Here is a 23,290-nt window from a genome sequence, read left to right as displayed (position 1 = left end):
GTTTTTGGTTTAATCAGATTGTTTTTATGTAAAATCGAAATAATTAATTTCTTTTACTGTCAGCGCCGGGTAAATAAGCTGACCATTAACCCTGATACCATTGTGACGACATATAGCGCATTATGAGGTTGGCTTGTATCTTGGTACTCATTGGTTGCTGCAGTGGGCAATCTTACAACGGATATCGCACAACTTCGAGAGGTATTTGTTACTTTCCATAATTCTTTAACTTAGTAGGTATGAGTGTCTGACCCGATTCTGATTCGGTAGTCAGCACGCATCGCTATTTACATAGATGCCTGTTAGCTTTGGAAATTCCACTTTAATGGAAAATTTAAAATTTGCATTTATGTGGGTAATTTAGAAAGGTGAGTCATTATCAAAATTTACATTGATACGGCGACAATATGGTTTCTCTCAGACTGATAAATAGATTTGCTCAATGTAAACTCTGCGATTATGTTCTACTTCTCGAGCTAGAGCTACTAAGGTCATTTACACACGTTGTTGCTGTATCACGTGAATGTCTTTGGTGGTTTGCTTCAATTGGCTGCTGTCAACGACAAACAAGGAGCAAATGTTTTTAAAGCCTTGACCTTGACTGGCGCATCTCTTTTACCCTTGGTCTTAGAAAGCTTTTCTCCACTTACTTCTGAATTGCGTGTTCCATAGCTCATGCGTTTTACCGCTAACCTTATTCCTAAGATCGACCATATGATGCCACGCGTTACTGCATTGAACCGAGTGAACCGGAAGTCCAACATCCGGTCAATTCAAGGTTCATGCGGAGCGACGGATGGTCCTGCCACTGCACCCTGGACGAAGAAGGAAGAACCAAGCTGACTTGCAGGTCAGGTCGATATCGTGACTCATCTACCGGCGGAGGACTTCCCACTAATTCCGGGAGAGGTTTTTATGAAAGAATTCGGTCAAGTGCCGCAGGTCGGTGCAGTTTGTTTCGGTTTGTGACGTCAACCCGATCACAACGTGCAATTTGTCTTTAACTTCTTAACATTTTCCAGATCATTGCGTGTACCAAGGCAGATTGTACGACTTGAACAGCGACTGGAAAATGAATGTAAACGGGGTTTTGATGGATTGCACTTGCGACGGATCCGCTTATTTATCATGTCGGCAGGCTCAATCTAGGAGGGTGCGACCCTATATTTAGTTGCTCTCAATCAATGGTCGGTCAGTTGAAACTTACCTCCACATTTGATACAGATCTATCAACCAACGCGAACAGTAAATTCTGGAAATCGCGACCAGGCCGATCTTCAATGTGGTTTTGGAAGATTTCATCCGGGAGAACTCTTTGCGGTGGAGCAACCTGGTGGATATTTTTCCTTGTGTTCTTGTGTCGGGAATGATGCTTCCTGCCGAGGTAAATTATTGTGAGTCTTTCATGCGGACACTTGACACATGCCCTGAACAGCGGTTTCGTTCCAGTTTACACGGTGTCTGGCGAGGAATGTCGGTTTCCCTTCCAAGACAATGGACGATATTACTCAACTTGCTCTTCCAGTAACCCCTCCCGGCCTCCTCATTGCGTCACAAGCGAACTGGGTGTGAGCCCCCCCACTTTCTCCGACTGCATCGTCAGCGTCAGAGGCAAGAGAGCTAGCTCGAGAATTCGCTCGCACTCCTGAAATAACCTTCTGAAATATTTCACAGATTTGAATCGTTACCTTGGTTACGTGTTTACATTTGGCGGGAATTCGAACGGCGCCAAATGTCACTTCCCGTTTGTTGTAAATGGCGTCAGATATAACCAATGCACGACATCAAGCGGTAGATCGCGGCGATGGTGCTCAACAACTCCAAACTACGACAGGGATCAAAGATACGGCTACTGTCGCGGTAAGCTCGCTACAAGATGGAACATGATTAGAAACAGGACGTATGACCAATAAAAGCGTTTGATTAGAACCAAACATTGTCAGTATATTATATTATACGCTGTAGTTATGCGGCCAAATGTCCAATGGTATGTTTTTCTTTGACAGAGAGTTCGGTAGATTCCAACTCTGACACATATTTTAATCGAGTTGGTCAACCGGTTGCGATTGAATGCAGATACGAAAAGTTGCAAAATCTTCCTCCACCGACTATCACATGGTATAAAATCACCGGTAGTGGGCGACAAAAGCTCTACACCTACGACAGCCAAACACACACCGGAAGAACGGTGAGAGTGAAAGTTTGTTATTGAGTTTCTTGTAAATCCTGAGATTGTTCAATAAAATATAACAAACGATCTTTTTCTAAACCACCAGGCCTCCACTGCGGGAGTTTACGCTGGGCGTGTTTCTATGACCAATGACCGGGAACTTGTAATCAAAAACATGCGTGTGGATGACGCAGGAACTTTTGAATGTGACGTCAATTATCCTGCCGGCCAAATTGTGTACAGCAGCAGTGAAGTTGCGCTGGTGAGTCTTCATGCGAAGTTGCGGAGATTTGATGCAAAAATTGTAAAATGCATTTTTTGACTAAATGCAGGATGAAGGACCTGGTCCAACAAACCTTCGTTATATTTATTCTCCTCGTAGAAGAAACGTAGAGTTTGTGTGGACGAACCCAGCAAATGATTACGATTCCATAAGGTTGGAAATTGAAAAGGTATCTTGCTTTGTCCTTGCACCCGGCCCTGGTATGTACAGGGCGCTGATAATCAGGTTGATTCATTCGCTCAGGTCGGAGCCAATAATTTCGCACAAATTATTTTGAATCGAGATCGAACCAACTACATCTACAACAGAATCACACCATCTACAGCTTACGAAGCTCGTGTTTACGCCGTCACAGAGGGCGCCGACTCTACTCCTGCTATTCTCAGGTTTACAATCCCAAGAGTGACGTCACCAAGTAAGTGTTCGTTGTTGTAGAGGCACGAAGTAATATAGTCATCGTCTGCATCGCTGCACCGCACTGATCATTTTGTTCTGCAGACCAAGCTGGTGGTGGCACTGATGACGTCACGCCCTCTGCCTCCCAGCCCCTGGCGTCACCCCGAGTTAGCGGAAATGACGTCGTACTGAGATGGTATTCTCAGCCGTTACCTGATGATGATGTCACACGTGCGTATTATGATGTCATAAAAGACAAATAAATTAATTCTTTGACTACAATTTTGGTTTTGAGCAGAATGGTTAGTGGTCTATGAAGATGTTACGAGCGGGGAATCCCGGAGTGTAAGAGTGCCTTCAACATCGACATCTTATACTCTTCGTGACCTCCCTTCAGGACAGAGATACAGGGTCACTCTGTACGCATTAATTGACCAAAACCAAATAGAGGTGAATCTCTTAAGACTTTGTTACAAGAGCGAATAACTTCTACTAACCTGTCATGTGTGTCAAGGTTGGAAGGGTCAATGTCATGACCGGGCGTCCAGAGTTAGCGAGTACGGGCGTCGAGCAGAAAGCAACTCCAACCTCTATAACGCTGTCCTGGGAGGCGCCCATATCCGGCGAGGTCACTACGTACGAGATAGCATACAGGTACACAATTTCGCTCACGATCAAGTGGAAGCTTGCCTCTGCAAATGCTAGGGTTTTATTTACAGGGAACGCGGCGACTCCAGACTTCCCTGGAGGCAATTTTCGATTCCGGCTTCTCCAAACCCAACCGCCACGATCCGAAATTTGTCGCCAGCCACTACTTATGACGTAAAAATTACCCCCATTACGTAAGCATTTTACTTTTGTGACATCCATGGTTAGAGAATGAACTTATAAACACAAAAAACCTTCCAGCGATCAACGTCGTGGGGTTTATCTTCCTGTCACTATGGCAACTGTTAACGCAAGGGAGGGGGAACCGCTTGGCAGACCTGAGAACTTGCGAATAACTGACGTCACACGATCGTCATTCCGCGCTAGATGGGATACTCCCAATGACGGAAATAACGTCAGGAGATACAGGTAATGACGTAAAAATATACAGGTTGCACATTTTTAACTTTGAAGAGTTTTCAACAAGCGACCGGTTTAGGATAATGTTTCGGCCTTATCCGATTGACGATGGAGACACCCCAACCGAGCGCACAACCCACAGAAATTACTACAATGTCGCTGGTCTTGCAGGAGGAAAGACGTACATATTCAAAGTCTATTCGCTTCTTGACGAGCGAGTAAGCGAAGCTCTTTCTAGGATCGTAACTACAGGTAGGCATCATAAAAGTATAAGACACACAGTTCAAAGCGATGTTATCAATGAGCTGTTTCATCAATAACTCTCCATGCATTCAGTCAACGAAGTCTGCTTGGTTGGCGGCGAGTGGAGAAGAGCGGACGAGAAATTCTACAAATTGCACTCGACAGGGGGCTACCTCCAGAACTGTACCTGCTCCAGAGATGCCAGCGGAACCGGCGGCAGGTGGAAATGCGATCCCATAAGTAAGATTTTGGGAGAGAAATGTTGTTTTGATTTAGAAATTTTAAACGATATTTTCTTTAAAGTTTGCAAAGGGAATAATGGCAACCAGTACACAGTCGAGCAAAGGTGGGAACAAAAACACAGCTCTGGCAGATACATTGAAAAATGTGCATGCAAGAAAACGGGAACACTGTGTCAATTTAAAGGTGAATTTGTATGAAGCGACTTATATTTTCCTGGATTTGCAACACTTAATTGGGTCAATTATACTTGCAGAAGCGGTCATCCAACCTGAAGGTGAAGTCATACGTCGGCAGTTAGGTGGCCGTTTAGTTCTTCGATGTCCTCATGAAAGTAATGCTGATCCACCGACTGTGAGATGGTCGAAGATCATTTCGACAGGAAGATTGCAACTTTACAGGTTCAACAGTGCCTCCCAGTCTGGACAGGCGGTAAATCAAATGTGTTCTGACCTAACAGAGTGAAAACATCACCATCTTGTTATCACCTTGCCACCATGAGCATAACAGACACCATCGTTAATATTGCTACTGCTTCATGGGTTTAGCTCTTATGTCTTTACAGGAAGTTGAGTCCGGTCACATGTTTGGCCGTATCTCGATGCCAAACGAGTTTGAATTCGTTATAGATCCATTGAGAGCTTCCGATGTTGGATTGTACGAATGTGTTGTCTCCTACCCAAACACCTTAAACGAAATTACTCATCAAGCTCGTATCGTAGTGGTCGGTACTTACTTGTTAAAATACCTTTGAAAGAAATAACTTTATTTAAATTGGGATTTATGTTCAGGAATCACGTGACGGACGACCACAAAACCCGGCTTTAACCATTCCTTCTCAGCCTGAAACCAACGACGTCACGTCTGACACAATATCGCTTTCCTGGGACATCCCCAGCGATGACGTTACCGATTATATAGTAGAATACACGTAAAGAGAAACAGTTTTTTTTATCATAAATAAACCTGGTACTGATGTACACTTTTCGTTAAATACTCTAAGACAGTTTTTTCGTGATTCTTCATTGATATTTACAATTTTGTTTTAACTTGTTCAACACTTGTCAACAGAGACGCTAGCAGCGGTGAAAAGGGAACGGTCAGAGTTGGCTCGCCTTCTGTTGTTCTAAGAAACCTCAGTCCTTCGACCACATACCGTGTTGTGATCATACCAGTCATGTGAGCGATCAAGCTGCTCATGTATACCTGTCTATATCTGTATCTGCCGATTGTGATTTACTCATAAAGACTTTCATCAGAAATGGACAAAGAGGAGAAGGAAAAAGTTTGACGATTTCAACAAACCAAGAACCAGCATCAACTCTCTCAACTACTACCGAAGCCCCACAAGCCCCTAACCCCCCGACCAACCTTAGATTTGACGGAATCGGGCAAACGTCGGTTCGCGCGGTCTGGAATGTCCCGTATGGACTAAACCCCATCGACCGTTACAGGTATCTCTATACATATAAACCTATACTTTGTGACTGGAGGCAACTTACAGCAATGATCTGTACCTTAATTTTTAGGATTGAGTTTGCTCGTGTGGGCACGAACGACAGTCCAGAGACAGACACAACAAAGACTCGATATTACCAAGCAAACAATCTCGAACCTGGAACCGAATACGAATTTCGTGTATTTTCTGTTCGCGGTGACCTTGACAGTAATCCTGCTTCAAGCGCAGTGACCACGAGTAGGTTATTTTTGATCTAAATGTTCTAAATTGGATCAGTTAACAAAGTCAAGTTCAATTTCCAGTACAAAGGAACTATTTACTGTGACATGACCTACTTTTCTGCTCCGCGCAATGCACTTAGCTAGTGTGACGCGTGATGCTAAATCAGAGTGTTGTTTTAGATCGTATTGGACGTATTTACGTTCAGGCACGCAACAGTCGACGCTCTAACTACCGTAACGGTGATGCAACCTTGACGTGCAGATACGATAAAAACACGCCGGGAAATCCCCTTGTGACGTGGTATAAACTGGCTAGTTATGACAAAGCAAAGTTTAAACTTGCGACTTTCAACACCTCAGCTCCCGATGGAAACAAAGTAAGTAGAGTATCAGTGACTTTCTTCAAAACCTTCACTTTAAGTTTAACTAAGAGTAAAATTTGTTTGTCATCAGACACCTGAACGCAAGCGCCTTGATTTGCGACAAGAGTTGGATCATTTAGTTACGATTCATAGATTAAAAATTAAATGATGTTTTGGATTTCTGTAGTTTTATTATTTAATGTCAAGAAACGCATGAATGTGGAAAAATTTTGAAGTTTGCAGTTTCAAATGAAGCAGAAGAATTTTCTGGTCGTTTGAGCAGCGATGATTCGACTAGTCTCCTCATAAGTAACTTGATATCTTCTGACAACGGAGAGTACCAATGTGAAGTTTCCTATCCCTCAGGAGGGGGTTCAAGCAAAACTAGAATTAATATCATTGGTCCACCCAACCCCGTAAGCAAGGGATTCATCGAGGTGCACATGAAAGTAGTTTTGTGTCTGATTGATTGTTCGTGACATGTAGGTCGTCTTCACCTCACCGAGTCAAAGTGAAGACGAGAAGGAACACACCCTGTCGTGGGATATTGAACCTGCACCTCGTCCTGACCAGTTTATCCTCAACGTTAGAAGGGTGAGCTGCAATTAGCTGAATATATTGACTAAATTTAGAACTGTACACCAGGTCCATTGAACACGAACAAGTCTCGTTAATGCGTTGCCCAATATAGCATCACAACGGTAGCTCCACTACAAGTATCGAATACAGGCCGGATTATTATGAACTTTTTAATCAGAGAGTAAAAATATTCAATAGAGAAAATATATTCCATACATTCAAGTAGAGTAATACATAATATTGTTCGAACAGCAAGGTTCGACTCGGCAAACTTACACCGTATTCAAACCGCCAGGTGGCGCCCGTTCTTTTCTTTTTCGTAATTTGAGACCGGGAAGCACTTATGAGGGCAACATGGTAGCTAGGAACCGTTTGGGTAATTCGGCTCCAACGGATTTCATCTTCAGCACCCAATCTTCGGTGGCTTTATTATTCGTTTTATTTCTAAACTGTGTTGAGAAGTTGACAAAACATAGCTGTTATTGCTTTGCTAACAAACATATAAAGTATATGGACGAGTCCTTTTCTCCTAAAACTTTGCTGCTTGACAGGGTAAACCAGAACCACCGACTGGTCTCAGGATATCGGAGTCTAATCCGGGCAGAGTTGCAATCTATGTGACTGGGCCAACCGACAACGTTCAATTTTTCAGAATTCGATACGCGCCCGAAAATGACGTAGACGGCGTCATGGAACAGGTTGCCTACTTACTACAAAATACAACACAATGATGATGACATCATCATTACAACTTACCCCGCGTAACATGACGGCTTCATGATATAGACCAAATGTGCTTTTTTAATTTTAAAGAATGCTTAACTGAGCGCACTTATTGCTCGTCTCTTATGAAGTGCAACAGAAGTTTTGACAAGTCACGAACAATCAGACCATTGTGAAATATTGAAGAAAATAATCCAGCAGATAAAACCCTATCAGATAAATAGAAGATATAGCTTTGATTTTTATGTTGCTTGGGGTTGACGCCTTGACCTTGTTACCAGGTTGCAGAAAGCTCGAACACTCGAGAACCGCTGATCTTAACTGGTCTCGCCCCTGACACCCGCTACACGCTGCGAGTTTCGTCGGTGAATGAGATCGGAGAATCGCGGATACTCAACGGGACAATCGACACCCCCGCGGTAACTTTGAGCGGATCTCGCCATTTTATTTACTATCAGGTTTGTAAACGTAAAAAATAATGCTGCAATTTTGCATTGAAAGCCGCTACCTCCCGCACCGACCAGCGTGGTACTAGATGAGCTTGGACCTCGCAGTGCCAGTCTTTCTATCTTGGGACCGACAGAAGGTGTCAGTTATTATGAAGTCAGCTACGAGCCTACCACTGGCGCTGGGACCCCACGAGTAAATTCTTTATTTGAATTTATTTTATTTCATAGAAAAAAAACAACATTTAACACGTTAATGTCTGTTTCATTAGACTGTGAGGAGCCAAGAAAACAGTCAGAGTGTGCGTTTGTCATTAGAACCTGACCTCCAATACCGCCTTACAATCGCCGCGGTCAATGGTTATGGCAGATCCCCGCAGCTAAAAACGTTCCTGACAACACCCAGGGTAGGCTTTGTAAAATTGAAACATTTGATCTAGGATCTACTTTGTCAAGCACTTGCATCTGTAGGAGTCTCTTCCCCCTGCGCGCCCCACATCTTTTGCTCAAATATCCCCAAGATCAAGTGACGTCACTTTAAGGTGGACAGGATCGACTGATGACGTAGATTATTACGTGATCGAGTATCAAGCAGAAAGCGACAGAGAACCAGCTGTGAGTGGACATAAGTGGAAAATATAGAGCAGAGCTAGATTTAACTTGATCCTTTTTTACAGGTCCAAGAAACACCGGGAAGACAGCAGTCCGTTGTCGTCCAAAATCTTGTCCCAGACACAAATTACAGAGTCAATGTGAAGGCTGTTGGCCCCGGTGGTCATTCTCCGCGCCTCACCGGAAATTTTCACACCAAGGTTTTCTTTAAAAAAACTCTCTTGAAAGCGTGGTAAGAAATTTATCGCATCACTTAGGTCTACCATTTTAGGGCGCAGTCCCACAACCAACCGATTTTCAATTGTCAACCAACTCTGATGGTGACGTTGATCTCAATGTGCCGGGCTCAAATTACGACGACGTTGATTACTTTATTATCCGCTATTTCCCTGTAGATAATCCGAGCGAAGTAAGAATTGAAATTGAATTGGGGAATAGTTCTCCTTTTTTACACTGGTAGGAATTTTCTATCACCTTTGCATACGTGTGTCATGATGTTGCTACACGCTTTTAATTACGCTATGGGCGCCGCTATTTGTAGACAACAGAATCTATATCTTATGGGCCGGAGTTCAGTCTTTCTGATTTATTGCCGTCTACCACATATCGAGTGTCTGTCATTGCTGTGCGGGACGAGGAAAGGTCAAATCCCATAACAAAAGACATCACAACTCGACCCGAAGAGACGGTAATCTGATATGAAAAAACATCAAACGAATAAAAAAGCTACGTGAAAAAGTAACATTATGTTGAATACTTTTATAAAAATATTTACATGAACCACAGATTTCTCCAGAAGAGCCGATTAAACCGTCCACACCCACTCGTATTCAATTGCTAGATACTCAGCCTGACGAAGTGAGGTTTCGAGTCGAAGGAAGCGATCAGTTGATGCAAAACGGCGATTATTACGTCATAGCTTATCAACCAACCACTAGAGATGGCGAGGAAGAGGTCTTGACGTCATTAAATCTTTTAAAAAAACACGAATTCTAGAAATTATTATTGTGTTGTTTCAAGGTTGTCAACGAAACGAGCGCTCAGGTCCTACTCACTGGTCTATCCCCCATCACGCGCTACCGGTTGAGGATCGCGCTGGTTAAAGACGGAGTCCAGTCTGACACCTACATCACGTTCGTCATGACTGAACCGGTGTGATGATAAGATCTTTTAGAGTTTTCTGTATTGCCTTTTGAGTGCCCATAATGCACCTGGAATAATACATACTTACGTAATATGCACAGAAGTTTGGAGTTGTCGTATAGTTACTACCGCTACCATTGTGGTAGCAGTGAATTGGTAATAACTAATCACAAACCACACTCATACCCAGATTTGGTTGAAAACATCTCTAGAATTCTTACGTAATAGCCCAGCATAATGGATGCAAACATATACGAACCTAATTACAAAACTTCCTAGATAGCTTGCGCCTCAAATTATGTTTTTCAAATAGTTAACAAATCACTGTTTGTGAGGTTTAAGTTTCTTTCGTTGTTTCATTTCAGCTTATTTCCAAGAAAAGTTTGTATATTCTAATCGACAAAACGTTTGTAAAATGACGTAAACAAGTATTTTTTGTTGCAGCTTTCAACCATTCCGAGAAATGTAAGAGTGAGAAATATTGCCAAGCACAAGGCAGAGCTTACATGGGACGCCCCAGACAACGCCGACCAAGTCCAAAGATATCAAGTCGAATACAGGGATAACTCCAGAAATGATTTGCCAATGACGGTGATTAGTGTATTGGTAACTGCAATACTTGGTGCGACAGTTGTGCAATAAATTGTCTGTTACAATACATAGACAAAACATGTTCCCCTTTCCACACCTTATTTACAACTAAGAAGTCTTGAAGCTGGGACGGAATATCTGGCGCGCGTTACATCAATTAACCGGCGTGGAGAAACATCGCAGGAGGCGGCGACCACCTTTACAACGGTAAACTGCTTTCACAGGAATTGGTTCAAGACATGTCGATAAATTCATCTCATCACTTACATAGCTTCCAGAACGCTCTGGAGATGTTCCGTTTTTGCCAAAGGCGGGCAAAATAAACGCTCCAGCAGGTGTCGTGGTGAGCAGAAGGAGGCCGACTCAAGCTGAGCTGCGCTGGGATCGTCAGGACAACCCAGAAGATATCGATGGATATTTGATTCAGTATCAACCCACTTTTAACCGCCACGGCGAACCACAAGTATGAAAAGTTTTTGAAAGAAACTTCCATTTTCAATTTTGAGTGGAAGAATATTTTTGCGGTAGACTCAGGATTCACATAGCATTCGTAATAGGAACTGTCATTGTAACAGGGATAGTAACTATGGTAATAGTTCGGTAGAAACTATATCAGCGTTTAATTTCAGATTATTCGGGCAAATATGGCAGACACTGGCGTCGTTCTTACAGATTTGACTCCAGGAACGGAGTACAGGGTGAATATATACGCAGTGGTGGGACGAAGGCAATCTGAACCGTCCTACACAACGTTCATGACAACGGTGAAGCTGCAAGGCCGCCATCTAAACGATATTTTTTGCTCCTTTATTACTTGATAGCATGTAATTAGTTGGTGAGGTAGTTATTAGGGATTAGATGATAGAACCTGGCGGATTGATGGAATAGGCGCTGTAGGCAATATTTGATGGAATGGATGATAATTTACAGTTGGAATCTCCAACGAATCTGCAAGCAAATTCCGATGGAAGTCACGTGACTGCTAGTTGGACCAATCCAGAAGGACCACGAATCGGGGCGAGGTTTGCGTACAGATTGGTAAGTGACGTCATTAACGATTGTACATATTACTATGTGAGTATGACGTAAACAGGCAAGATAAACAGGGATCACGTCAATTGACCGTGAACAAATTCACCGGCGACAATTGGTCGTGGTCAACTGACCGGCAACAAATTGGCCGGCGACACAAATCAACCGCTACGCATTTTATTTTTATTTTTTACGCAAATTAGCATTGTTGTTTATTCAAATTATATGATTTAAGTGATAATATGATTTAAGGTCAGTTGTTTCTAGGTAAATTTACGTCACGGTCAGTTGTCCCCCGGTCAGTTGTCCCCGGTGAGTTTGTTCGCGGTCAATTTCCCACGGTTAATTGTCGTGGAACCAGATAAACAAAGGAACACAACCCGGCTCGAAGAGCGGAATTTACCCTGGCATTATTAAATCACAAATCACAAAAAATGGAAATTATAAGTTATTTCACAGCAAAACAAAACTCAATCTTTTCTTTTGAATCTTCCAATGATCCGACTCGATTTGGCATCGTACAAGAAAAAGTAACGGAGTTCTTATCTAAATGTCGCAAATTTTCCAAACCGCAGATGTTGAAAACATTCGGTATAAAGGTTTATGAAATTTGCATCCGGATTAAACAAGCCTAGGACTGTCTTATTCTTAAATATGACCACAATTGAAAATCTCTAACTTGGGCTACAACAATTCAAATTCAAAAGAAAAATGTTTCGCTTAGAAATGCACCTTTTACCTATTTTATGCCATTTTAGCAACATTCTGCTTGGAAGCAATAATTTTTATCATCTGCAAACTACTAGCGCAATTATCTAAAAACAGCATTGACCATGTTGCTATCCTGGTTGGTTTAAATCTTAACCGACTTGCGACTCATTGGTTGACTCCACAAAGTAAGGTCACGTGTTCTTCTCTGTCAGCGCAGAAATTTTAAACATATTTAAAAGAAAATTCCAACTTGTGTTTTCAGCGAAAACATTTTCATTAAAAAAAGACAGAAACGTAATTAATGAAAGTATTTTCCGGGTACAAGTTAATTAATGAAAGCACGTGCACTAGTCTAGGCAACAATAAGGTGTAACTTAAACGAATTTGACAAAGTAGCACTAAAACGAAAGAGAACGTGCCGATGCCTCTACGGACTCGTCGGATTCTAACTTTTTGACCTAGATGCTTCATAAAGGGCACTGGCAAAAACGAAATTTCAACATGTTTCATGCTTAGCTATTGACAGATCTTAAATCTGATACATACCAACATTAATGTAATATCTCAAACGTTGGCGATGTATGCCGACTTTTATGATCTTAGACCAGCCAATAATTGTTCCGATGCGAGACTGATATAAAGTATTTCTCCACAAAAGGCAAAAATCAAATAAAATCGTTTCAGTGTGGTTGCTAAGACCTCAACTTATTCAAAAGATTACTACGCTTTGATTATCATGAAAAGTTTAATGTCCTCACCGTTAGAAAAAATTCCAGGATGAAAGCTTCTCCAAATACAATTGAAAAGTTTGTTCAATCAATTTTTGAATTCACCGATATTTAGGACGAAGGCGACTGGATCCAGGAATATTTGTCAATAGACAAATCCAATTACGTCATCACTTTATCTGGCGACGAAGATCAAGTAATGGAGATTGCAGTCACTTCCGTAGGTGGCACTATGGAGTCGCAGCCAGCCCTCATCAGACTTCACACACAACCTGAACGTAAGTTGCGCTTCTACCGTCCTTTTATTACGTTACAACGCAACTGCATAATTTGCTTCAGCTTTCAGCGACGTTCCACTAAGCGGTCGAATCGAAGACGTGGAAGACAGACAAGCTCTAGTTGTGTTTGAAAACGCAAGAAACCTCCAAAACGGTGAAATTAGTTCCAAAGCCTCAAAGATTTTTTTGATTATGAACAAGTTTAGCATTTTTGAACAATTATTAGGTTGGCTCCTGACTTTGCAAGATAATGATGGCATCATAGGAACTCCAATTGAACTGACAGACAATAATGTGTCTTATCCCTTCGACACATTAACACCTGCTCATCGTTATGTCGTCATAATCTCAGACAGTGATGGAAATGAGGTAAAAATTGGCCAAATATAAAAAACATAAAAAATTTTAAAGACAATTGTCTCCCAGATTGAAAGACACGGTTTTATGACAAAAGCAACACAGCCAGAAAACCTAGTAGTCGATGACGAAACTCATGGTGAAGTATCGTTGACTTGGCGACCACCAAATGAAAGCGATGACATCATCGGTTACGTTGTACAATTTCGGTAAGATTTCTGTGAGCCTTCCACTTTAAAACATTACCTTGGGAAAGGGAAACAATTTCATCAAACTTTGATCGTTGGATGTGTAGGCCTGTAGGAGAATCCGATTGGACGAACGTGCCTGTGAATCAAGTTGAAAACCCATCAGTCACGTTAGGGGGTTTGCGACCTTTAACATCATACGAGGTTGTGTTGACTGCCTTATACAGAGACACAGTCACAGAGTACGTAGAGTATTGAGATGCGCCATATTTTGCTTACTTGCTGAACTGAGTGTCATGTTGTCTTCTACAATGTTTCTTCTCAAAACGTATCTTTTTAGGGAAGATAAACCCGGCGTTTCCACTCAACTTCGGTTCACCACTCCGGCCGAACCCGAACCGGAACCTGAGAACGAAATACCTCCACGTCCGGTCTCTGATATCCGGTTCACTCAAGTAGGAGGAAACAGCATTCGAGCACAGTGGGAACCGTCACCTGACCTTGACACTAACCTGTACAGGTAAATGCACCCACGTGCATTTGTTGTAGCTGCAGGACTACAACATATACTAGACGCATATTTGTCCTGTGCATCTACACACGATCGACACCAAGTGTGTAAAACGTTCTCTTCCCCAAATAAAAGTTTGCTTCATTACAGAGCCGAGTTGCGTCTGGCCGAAGACAATTCTTTGGTCTCGAACAAAAACTCACCAAACTCTTACACTTCGTTCTACGGATTGAAGCCCGATACTCGTTACACTCTCACCGTCTATGCGGTTCGCGATTCTATCAAAAGCATCCCCGAAACAGAAGAAGTCTATACCGGTCAGTCTCAGCTTGTTTTACCTTTAGGATATGGTTTCTTTTGCAAAAAGTCTCCGAAATTCACCACAATGCTTATCCACAAATTGCATACATCAAAGCACGGCCTTATTCACTCATATGACGCATAACTCTTAAATGGAGCTTCCATTTCAGATAGGCCGCAGATAGAAATCTGTTGCAATAGTTTATCAAAAGACAAACTTTCAAAAGAAATTAAAATAAACTGTTGTCAATTTCCCAAAATAACTTCTCAAAAACTTTTCAAATCTTTCAAAAAAACACTTGTGATAACGTGTTTCTCAACCAGCACCTCTACAACCTCTCGCGGTATCGTTCGAGAACATCGACGATAGATCACTCGACGTAGTGTGGGAAGCTTCTAGAACCAATCCTCAACTCACGAACTACGAGATTATTCTTCAAGAAACCGATTCCACTGAGACACCTTTGCGACGGACAGTGCCGGCCGCTGTTGCCCGTGCGGTAAGTCAGTGAAGTTTGCTCGCAAATTGTTGTTGCTCAATCGAAATATTTGCAGTCGTTCGACGACCTGCACCCTGGAACATCGTATGACGCGTCTGTGAGGCCGATTATTCGAAACACAGACACGGAACCGACCGCGGTTGAGCGCACTTCGACCAATCTTCCTCCGCCCGAAAGTTTAACAGCCGTCAACGTTACTGAAACCACCACTGATGTGGCATGGAGCCAACCAAACGACGAAATTGTAGGTCAGCATCTTTGAACATTTTGATTTAGGCTATGTATATTTTCTTAATCTTAAAACACACGTCATATTTGGTCAAATTTCTCCAATTATTTCTGAGGATTGATTTTGCAGATTATTTAGTCGAATACCGACCAACTTCTACAGTCGATGACTACAGAGTTCTTGTGGAAAATAACAACCAGTTATCGCTCGAAAATTTGGAGCCGAACACTGCTTACGTGATCTCAGTTTATTCGGTTTATAAAAATCGCTACAGCAGCCCGAGCACAATTATTCAAACTACAGACCAACGCAAACGTTAGTCGACTTTATTTTGTTTGAAATAACTTTTTTGTGAAATGTTGCTGTCTAGTGGTAACGGGCCCTCTAGCGGTTTACTTCTAGACCCAACAATGATGTCAAAATGAATTTAGCGGTTCCGGAGCCACAAATAGTTGAAGTCACAAGTTCTGATTCTCCAACGAACGGAGATGCAGCAATCACATTGTCATGGCGTCCAGATCTTGGCTCTTCTCATCTCGTGCTTGTTCTTGACGAGGATGGCCAGGTTGGGTCAGGAAAGCGCTATTTTTAAGATTTCTATTTTTCAATACAAAATTTTTTACTTTAGACTGTAGATGAGCAACAAATGTTGCGTGGTAACGAGATTACAATCACCGACTTGAATCCGAGCACCAGTTATCGCATAGAGCTGTACGCGGTTGACAAAGACAGCGGTCGGCAAAGCACACCGGTGACTTTTACACAAAAGGTGCAAAACATCTTTGTCGTTGTCTTTCATCTTTGTCTTTGGCATTCGTCGTTTATTTTCTCAAATTATTTTCGCATCGATTCCCACTCATGTAGGAGTTCGCGGTTAATGTATTTTTGACTAATCGTTGACACTGTTCAGACCAAACCAAGGGCGCCAGATGCACTCAACATTCAACCGACTGGAGCCCATACAATAAGAGTCACGTGGCCACAGATAGATGATGACGGCATCACCGGTATGATGCTGTCACTGGAATTTGTCTTTAAAGTGTTTGTCTTAAATGACATGTCTCCTGTTGCAGGATACTTGTTGACCTACCGAGCCGAAAATGGTGAAACTTTCGAGAAAGTTGTAGAAAGCAACGAGGTTGTGCTTGACCACCTTCAACCAATCACTGCTTACCAAGACTTCACGATAAAAACCTTGACCAGGGACACGTCAAGCCGACCTTTTTCATCGAACCGGCCCGTCAAAACTTGTAATTCGAGTTTTTCTTTGTCTTTACTTTTTAAAGATTCCAGTTCAGTAAATCGAATCAAGTGTTATAGGCCAATATTTTAAAGAAAGCTTCTCACAGGGCCTCTTCCGCGTCCAAAGAATTTGGTAGTTTCCCCTGAACCTGATATAGGCCCGACCGCTCATTTGCTTTCCTGGACCCCAATACAAGGATACGAAGGAAACTATGAAGTTAGACATAAATTGTTTACGAAAGTTTTATGAAATACATTAATTATAAACATTGAAAATCGGATGATTGTGACCTAAAGTAAAGTAACTATCGGTTGCCATCGATTTGTATAGCCCTGTTTCGAAATTAAGAATAATCTGTACCCTAATAATCTGTATCTGAAATAAAGGTTTCCTACCATCCCGGCGATTCCACCCAATCAAGGTCAGAAGTGACGTCACCAGGAGAAACAACTTTTACTTTTCCACGTTTACTTCCGGGTATTACGTATACGTTCACTGTGCATCCGGTTCAATCAGCCGTGCCAAACAGTCAATCAAGCGTCCGATACACATCATGTGAGTGAGGCCTATATATAGAGTAGTGAGAGCACCTTCGTTGATTTGTTTATAATTGGCAAACATAATAACTATTGTTGGGAAGTGACATTTTTACATAAAACAAGTGAATTGTGAAGTCTGCAAGCAATGCTAACAAATTAAGCCTTGTTATAGTAGGTTAGTTGTTGTTCATAAAAGCACCTTGCTTGGCTTATGGTGGGCAGTTGGTCTTTTTGCCAAAGCTCCCATCATTGCAAAGCTGCTAGCAAAATTCTATGCAAATTACCTGGAATGCATTTTTAAGTGAAATACTGTAACCTTGCATACTGCGAATTTCTGAACAAATAATTTGTTACTGCAGCTGTTCCTGCTCCAGATGAAATTACAGTGTCAGAAATAACTGAAACTTCAGCTCTTGTTCAGTTTGAAGCTCCTGATTATGACACGGTGACGCAGTTTGAAATAAAACTGCTTCCCCGGTCCAATCCTTCTTCTGGGAACAGCCATTTTGTATTGCCACAAGAACCGAAAACTCTTACATTATCGAGTACGTCATAGTTTGTTATTTCTCAGGAAGTTGTCTTCAAGTGCGCAACCATCCATCTGTGTTTTTCTCAGGTTTACGTCCTGACACAGAATACGAAGTTCAGGCAATTTCTCACGCTGGTCAGGAAACGAGTCCTGTAATAAGCAGACTATTTAGAACGAGTAAGTTCTTTGAATACGAAGAAAAAAGTGAAAAATTATCCGTGAGTGGTTGATTATGCCTGTGCAGGTGCTCGACCAACAAGTACAACTCAGAGCACGGTGACCAAGACGACGACGCCAATAGCAGAACCAGTTCCTTTGGAGTCTGAGCAGCTGACCAATGGCGATTATAGCGTGCGATGGACACCTTATAACGGCCCACTGCTGCGTTACAAAGTCATTTACAGGAAACTGTCTGGAGATGGTCGACCATCACAAGTAAGTCAGATAAGGAATTGTCCACCACGCTTCTTTGCTTAACTTCAATTTGTTCCAGCTCTCCGTACCACCCAACCTGAATCAGGTTCAGCTTGACAGACTAATACCTGGTGAAAGCTATCAGGTCAATGTGATAGCGGTGCTGCCGAACAGCGAAGAGAGAAACATCGGCGCAACCAGAATTGAAAGTAGGTTGTTGTGCAAACCTTCAATTGTGTAGGCAATGACTTGAATGCGACGCAATAACTTTTGCAACGTTCAGCTTCCGATGCCAGTCGTGATCGATCCGCTGTGATTGAATGGAACGAGAGAGAAAGCGAATTTGTCAACTTCCGCGTCACAGCGACTCCACAGGGAAATCCCAGGGTAAGAAAGTCACTTTTAAACAAATTACAACCAAATAATTTTGCCAATGATTTTATTTCTAAGAATAGAGATAAACCTGTTTATAAGAAAAGCTTGTCATGCTACAAACTTTGAAATTTATCTAATGAGAGTGGCCAATTCCTTTCTCTTGACCGGTTTTTTCTTCGCCATTACGCACATCATTACCCACTTTATTTAAACCAAGAAAATAGTGAAAAACTTGGTTTTTAAATCTGTGCTACCTGAAGTTTAAACCTGGATTCAAAAATTATCAGACCAAGGCCTTAATCGTTCGGCATTGGGCTTTCTTGATAAAATATACAACTTAACAATCTTTAACTAAGCACATTATTTCCGTTGCTCGATGAATGACCAAAAGTTTTTGAGGTCATTATTATCATTATTCTAGGTTATTTCGAGGTCATTATTATCATTATTAAGCGGTTATTAGCCAAATAATTTTTCACAATTCCCCAACGATTGCTTTGTTGAAGGCTTCAACGAAAACGTGGGAAGTAAGGCCAGAGCGATCAAGTACCAAGCTTACTGGGCTTTTTCCAGGCACCACATACCTGGTTCTGGTTGAAGGATTTACTGGTACCAACTACGCACAAGTGATGCAGCAAACAATTCACACAGGTTGGTCCAATAATGTGGCTGTCCTGTTGTCAGGCCAATAGTCAAATAATTTGATCAACCGCGCGACTGATGATTCTTATATTTACAAAAACAGTGACGAAGATTTTTCGTTGAAATGTCCAGGCACCAACCACGGCTAGTTGATAGTTTTAGGCTGAGTCTTTTACAGCTATTTTAGAAGGCATAGTCTAAATCACAGTTGTTATATCATTATTGTTATTTTTTAACTCATTAACGCGCGTGGTAAGATGCTGTGTATATCTGAAATGGAAATGGCAAAGCTTGCCCAGTACCATGGGACTGTGCAAGGAGTGGGCAATAACAACAAAGGGCTACAAGAAAAACGTCAAATTATTTTAAACGTGGCCCAATAGATTGTCCTTAACATAAACAACACACATAGATAACTTTTGCTCTGGTGCGTTTGTCTACCAAAAAAGAACAATTCATGATTTATGTAATGTCAGTATTAATGGTAATTGAGCCAAAATGTTCAAAACTGACTGCAAAGTTTCTCTGACATTACAAATAGTATATTGTACCTACACGGCTACACCGACACAAAATGGCGAAAAAGCTGAGTGTAATTGCAAGTGAAAATAAATTTTGTCAACGGCGCTTAGGCTTGGAGATATTTTCCCAATGAACGCTTATGTTGCATCAGAATATGATTTATAAGTTTGTAAAGTTTTTTCTTTACAATGTATTCATTTACAGCGGTCGATTCTCCAACAAATGTTAGAGCCTTGAAAGAAACAAAAAACTCGATAACCGTCCAGTGGGATGCCCCGATCGCTGATATCACCGGATACAGTCTCACCCACCAACTAGGTTGGTTCAACTATTAGCGCTGCTCATGCTCTTTCCTGTCTTTTACAAACGCTTCATTTTTAAGATGGCAGAGGACCGGAAGAAACGTTTACACCAGCACCTCGACCTGAGTCAGAACGAGCCACTTTACTTAATTTGATTCCAGGGAGGAGGTACGCAATAAGACTATACGCGCGGTCTTCTCACGGTGACAGCCAGCCAGCCGTTATCTGGGCGCACACGGCCGTTCCGCCACCGCAGAGGTTTGTTCTAGTTCTTTATTACCCCCCAATTGTATAATAACATTAAACGCAGTATCTTGCAGGCTACAAACACTCCAAGAAACTCCAAACTTGCTTGAGATCGTGTGGCAAAAGCCGGCGGAAGGAATCACTCATTACACGTTACGTGCGCTTGACCCTAACGAAATGGTTATTGTTGAAAATGAAAGAATTGAAGCGACTGAAACTTCTTACACGTTAACAGATCTCCAGCCAGGTTCTAAAACTATTTTTTCAAATTCAGTTTTTAACATTTTGTTATTAATCAAACAACAACTGTTGTCCTATTAGCAACAAGATACCACATCTACCTGACGGCCTGGATGGATCAACTGCATTCACAGCCTGCTTATAGGTCAAGAAAGACAGCCTCTAAGGTAATCATCTCCTCATTGCTTCGACAGACGAGTTTGACGTAATTACAGAAGAGTGCTCTGTTAGATTTCAGAGGTTACGTCAAAGGGAGCAAAAGCGACAGATGATGGTTACATCATACGATGGAAAGGAAGATCGCGGGCGGTGGAAGGGTGGAAGGTCGTTGTCGAACCGCAAGATGGCAGCGAAGCGTTCGAAAGAACATTTGACAGATTTACGAAAAAGTAAGGTCTCATAAAATGGTTGAAGTGCTTCAGTTAGCAAATTGTAAATTTTCTAAATCTTTCTGTGCTTAGATATGTATTAGACAACCTCCTGGCTGGGGTGTCGTACACGGTCAAGATTTATCCCTTCAGTGGATCCATATACGGAGAACCATCCACTTTCACCATACCAGCATCGCAGGGCTTGAATCCTGACACAACTACGACCACGTGGACTATGCAGATACCGCAAATTGACTACAATTCTGTCACATTGGAGTGGAACCAACCTTTTACTGAAGAGGCTCCTGGTGAATATGTTCAGGAGATTGAGGTGTGGAACTATTTGCTTAAAGGGTCTTATTTTATATTCAAGAATATCGACTTGACTACAAATTGACGGAAGAGTCCGACTCCGCCTACAGGCTTGTTGCGCCTCAGCCGGAACCAGGAGCAGTAAGGGCAAGAGTCGACAACCTGGAAGCCGGAGAATCGTATACGATAAGATTAACCGCTTCACACGGTCTGCTTAACCATTTTCTTCCAATACCACTTTTTAATTTGGGAATCAATTTTAACAAATGTTTAAAATGTTTAACCAACGAAGTTTTTTAAGCCATGTTGTAATTTCTGTTTCTTGTAGATCGGCCAGAAGGTGGACAGCTGACCGCTCAGTTATTAGCAGACGTAAGAATTCCGTTTCCTCCCCCTACCGAAGTGAGCGTCGAATCGACAGATAACGAACAGACACTTAGATGGCGCGGCTCGCAAGCTGTGAGTTTTGTCACATTCTTTGTCTGATTCTTTGATGTCTTCATTCAGCGCCTTTGACTGCGTTTCAACTGTTATGCTCTTCTTAGGCTGTCACAGGTTACGTCATAGAATACAGAACTTTGACTGACAACGAGGACGATGAATTTACGAAAATCCAGTTGTCCTCTGACGCACGAAGTTTCACTTTCCCATCATTGGTTGCAGGTATGCCGGGTTTACACGAGGTTATCTTCCAATGCAATTATGATGTGATTGAAAAAATTTCAGGTGAAACTTACGATGTCCGCTTGTATTCCGTGAATGGCCGGAGAAAAAGCAACATTTTGCAATTTCGACTTTTTGTTGACCCTTCACCTGCAGATGAATGCACCGATCCAGAGACCGGAGAAGTCCACCAAATGGGAGAGGTTGGAAATAAAAGACAAAATTGTTGTAAAAATTGTTACCTTCTTGGTAGATGCTGTTAACTTAACAAGTATAATCGAAGGATAGCAGCAACTTTAATGAAAGATATTTTTAGCATTGGGTTTCGGAATTAAATGGATTTCGAATGAAATGCTCCTGCAATGGTCGGCAGAGTTTTGTCTGCGACACTGGCGACTGGTGTCACGCCGATGGAAAAATATATGAGTTAAACCAGAGATGGACGAAAAACTATCCTAACAACAAAAAAGAAGTTTGTATATGTTACGGAGCATCCGGTTATCGATGCTACCCAAGAAGTGAGAAAATGCCCATCGCTGCTTGCTTAGTGCTACATTGGTTGTGTTTGTGAAAAACATGCAGCTTAAATAGTTTTCTATCAAGCAACTGTAGTTCATTTGCCGTTTAATCTCGAACAGGTTGCCTAGACGGTCAAAACTGGTATGAAGACCGAGCTCTCTGGACCTCTACTGTTGATGGCGAAAGGTGCACCTGTGAATGTCCCGAGGAAGAAACCCGTGGTTGCCGGACCATCTGCCCACCACCTGAAGTCGCTATTCCAGCAAAAGTAAGACAACAACAGCGCAATGTTTTCTTACTTGTTCATTTTTAAATTGAATTGGAAGTTGCCGAAGTTGTGTTTTTCAAAGGTGTTTTATAACAAGCCATTTTTCCTTTGCACAACTATTTGCTTTGCAGTTTACTGATATGAACCAAGTTTAAAAACAAATTGCTAAACAAGTTCGGTCAATTACCGATTCGAACGATATATTTTATTTCCGTCCTATCTAAACTGTTTTGAAAAAACACCGTAGAGCAAAAACATTAAGTTATAGCAATCGCTATGACGATTGCAGCTAAAACATATTTTATTTCGATATTTACATCTGATTATAGTTTAGTAACCCTCTGAACGTCGCTCTCGTAGAGAGTCTGTCATATTAATGTAAATAGAATTGCTTTCACAAGTTTAAAGCATTTATTTGTTTTTTAGGTTGAAAATCCTTGACGAAGATGTGGTTTCATTCACTGTGTCTATATTGTTCTATATATAGGACAGTAACAACGCCCGTGATCACCCGCTTTTCCGCGATTTAAGTTTCAGGACTTTCATCATAATATCATAAAAACCACTGACAAAACCAATCTAACATTATTAAAACATTTGCCTTCGAACGTTTGTTACTTGAATAAAATATAATGCATATATTTATGACGTCATGTTTCAACATAGAAACAATCCACTCGAGTTATTTTAGGAAACTTGAAATACAAAATTCTTTAATTGTATTTCCTAAATCTT

At 41.7% G+C, this 23,290-nt stretch overlaps 1 protein-coding gene across 1 annotated transcript; it reads left to right on the top strand.

The window, feature by feature from the left end:
• LOC143468281 (tenascin-X-like) lies at positions 1 to 23,196 on the top strand. The gene is made up of 78 exons (XM_076965395.1): positions 1 to 201; positions 706 to 942; positions 1,023 to 1,153; positions 1,225 to 1,384; positions 1,450 to 1,611; positions 1,675 to 1,860; positions 2,007 to 2,188; positions 2,277 to 2,432; positions 2,503 to 2,622; positions 2,697 to 2,868; positions 2,952 to 3,080; positions 3,148 to 3,299; positions 3,364 to 3,503; positions 3,569 to 3,691; positions 3,759 to 3,926; positions 3,997 to 4,169; positions 4,254 to 4,400; positions 4,464 to 4,586; positions 4,657 to 4,832; positions 4,966 to 5,124; positions 5,192 to 5,331; positions 5,472 to 5,579; positions 5,660 to 5,854; positions 5,930 to 6,096; positions 6,261 to 6,457; positions 6,679 to 6,858; positions 6,929 to 7,036; positions 7,274 to 7,441; positions 7,573 to 7,719; positions 8,026 to 8,163; positions 8,246 to 8,386; positions 8,463 to 8,597; positions 8,662 to 8,805; positions 8,868 to 9,002; positions 9,074 to 9,211; positions 9,344 to 9,490; positions 9,589 to 9,756; positions 9,823 to 9,954; positions 10,390 to 10,536; positions 10,609 to 10,743; positions 10,808 to 10,999; positions 11,166 to 11,300; positions 11,467 to 11,574; positions 13,123 to 13,285; positions 13,347 to 13,439; positions 13,512 to 13,654; positions 13,712 to 13,851; positions 13,938 to 14,072; positions 14,171 to 14,350; positions 14,492 to 14,658; positions 14,966 to 15,141; positions 15,197 to 15,389; positions 15,500 to 15,685; positions 15,802 to 15,935; positions 15,999 to 16,139; positions 16,281 to 16,377; positions 16,444 to 16,620; positions 16,720 to 16,829; positions 17,000 to 17,168; positions 17,512 to 17,697; positions 17,769 to 17,858; positions 17,926 to 18,116; positions 18,175 to 18,304; positions 18,379 to 18,482; positions 18,977 to 19,121; positions 19,839 to 19,952; positions 20,017 to 20,194; positions 20,257 to 20,429; positions 20,504 to 20,589; positions 20,654 to 20,811; positions 20,884 to 21,101; positions 21,167 to 21,313; positions 21,434 to 21,564; positions 21,651 to 21,768; positions 21,832 to 21,971; positions 22,085 to 22,286; positions 22,407 to 22,555; positions 22,982 to 23,196. Exons 1-78 carry the CDS (start codon positions 123 to 125, stop codon positions 22,994 to 22,996), a joined length of 11,559 nt encoding a protein of 3,852 aa, XP_076821510.1. The 5' UTR covers positions 1 to 122; the 3' UTR covers positions 22,997 to 23,196.
• Positions 23,197 to 23,290: the final 94 nt, after the last annotated feature.

Source organism: Clavelina lepadiformis, chromosome 8 (genome assembly GCF_947623445.1).
Source record: "Clavelina lepadiformis chromosome 8, kaClaLepa1.1, whole genome shotgun sequence".
In the NCBI taxonomy this organism is placed as follows: domain Eukaryota; kingdom Metazoa; phylum Chordata; class Ascidiacea; order Aplousobranchia; family Clavelinidae; genus Clavelina; species Clavelina lepadiformis.
This window is presented reverse-complemented; position numbering and strand designations above follow the sequence as displayed.

Excerpts from the sequence above, each read along its gene's own strand:
- LOC143468281 (XM_076965395.1), top strand. The coding sequence starts at position 123 with ATGAGGTTGGCTTGTATCTTGGTACTCATTGGTTGCTGCAGTGGGCAA. Across the intron at positions 2,869-2,951 it reads CCCAAGAGTGACGTCACCAA|ACCAAGCTGGTGGTGGCACT; the intron begins GTAAGTGTTCGT and ends TTTGTTCTGCAG. Across the intron at positions 21,314-21,433 it reads AAGATTAACCGCTTCACACG|ATCGGCCAGAAGGTGGACAG; the intron begins GTCTGCTTAACC and ends TGTTTCTTGTAG.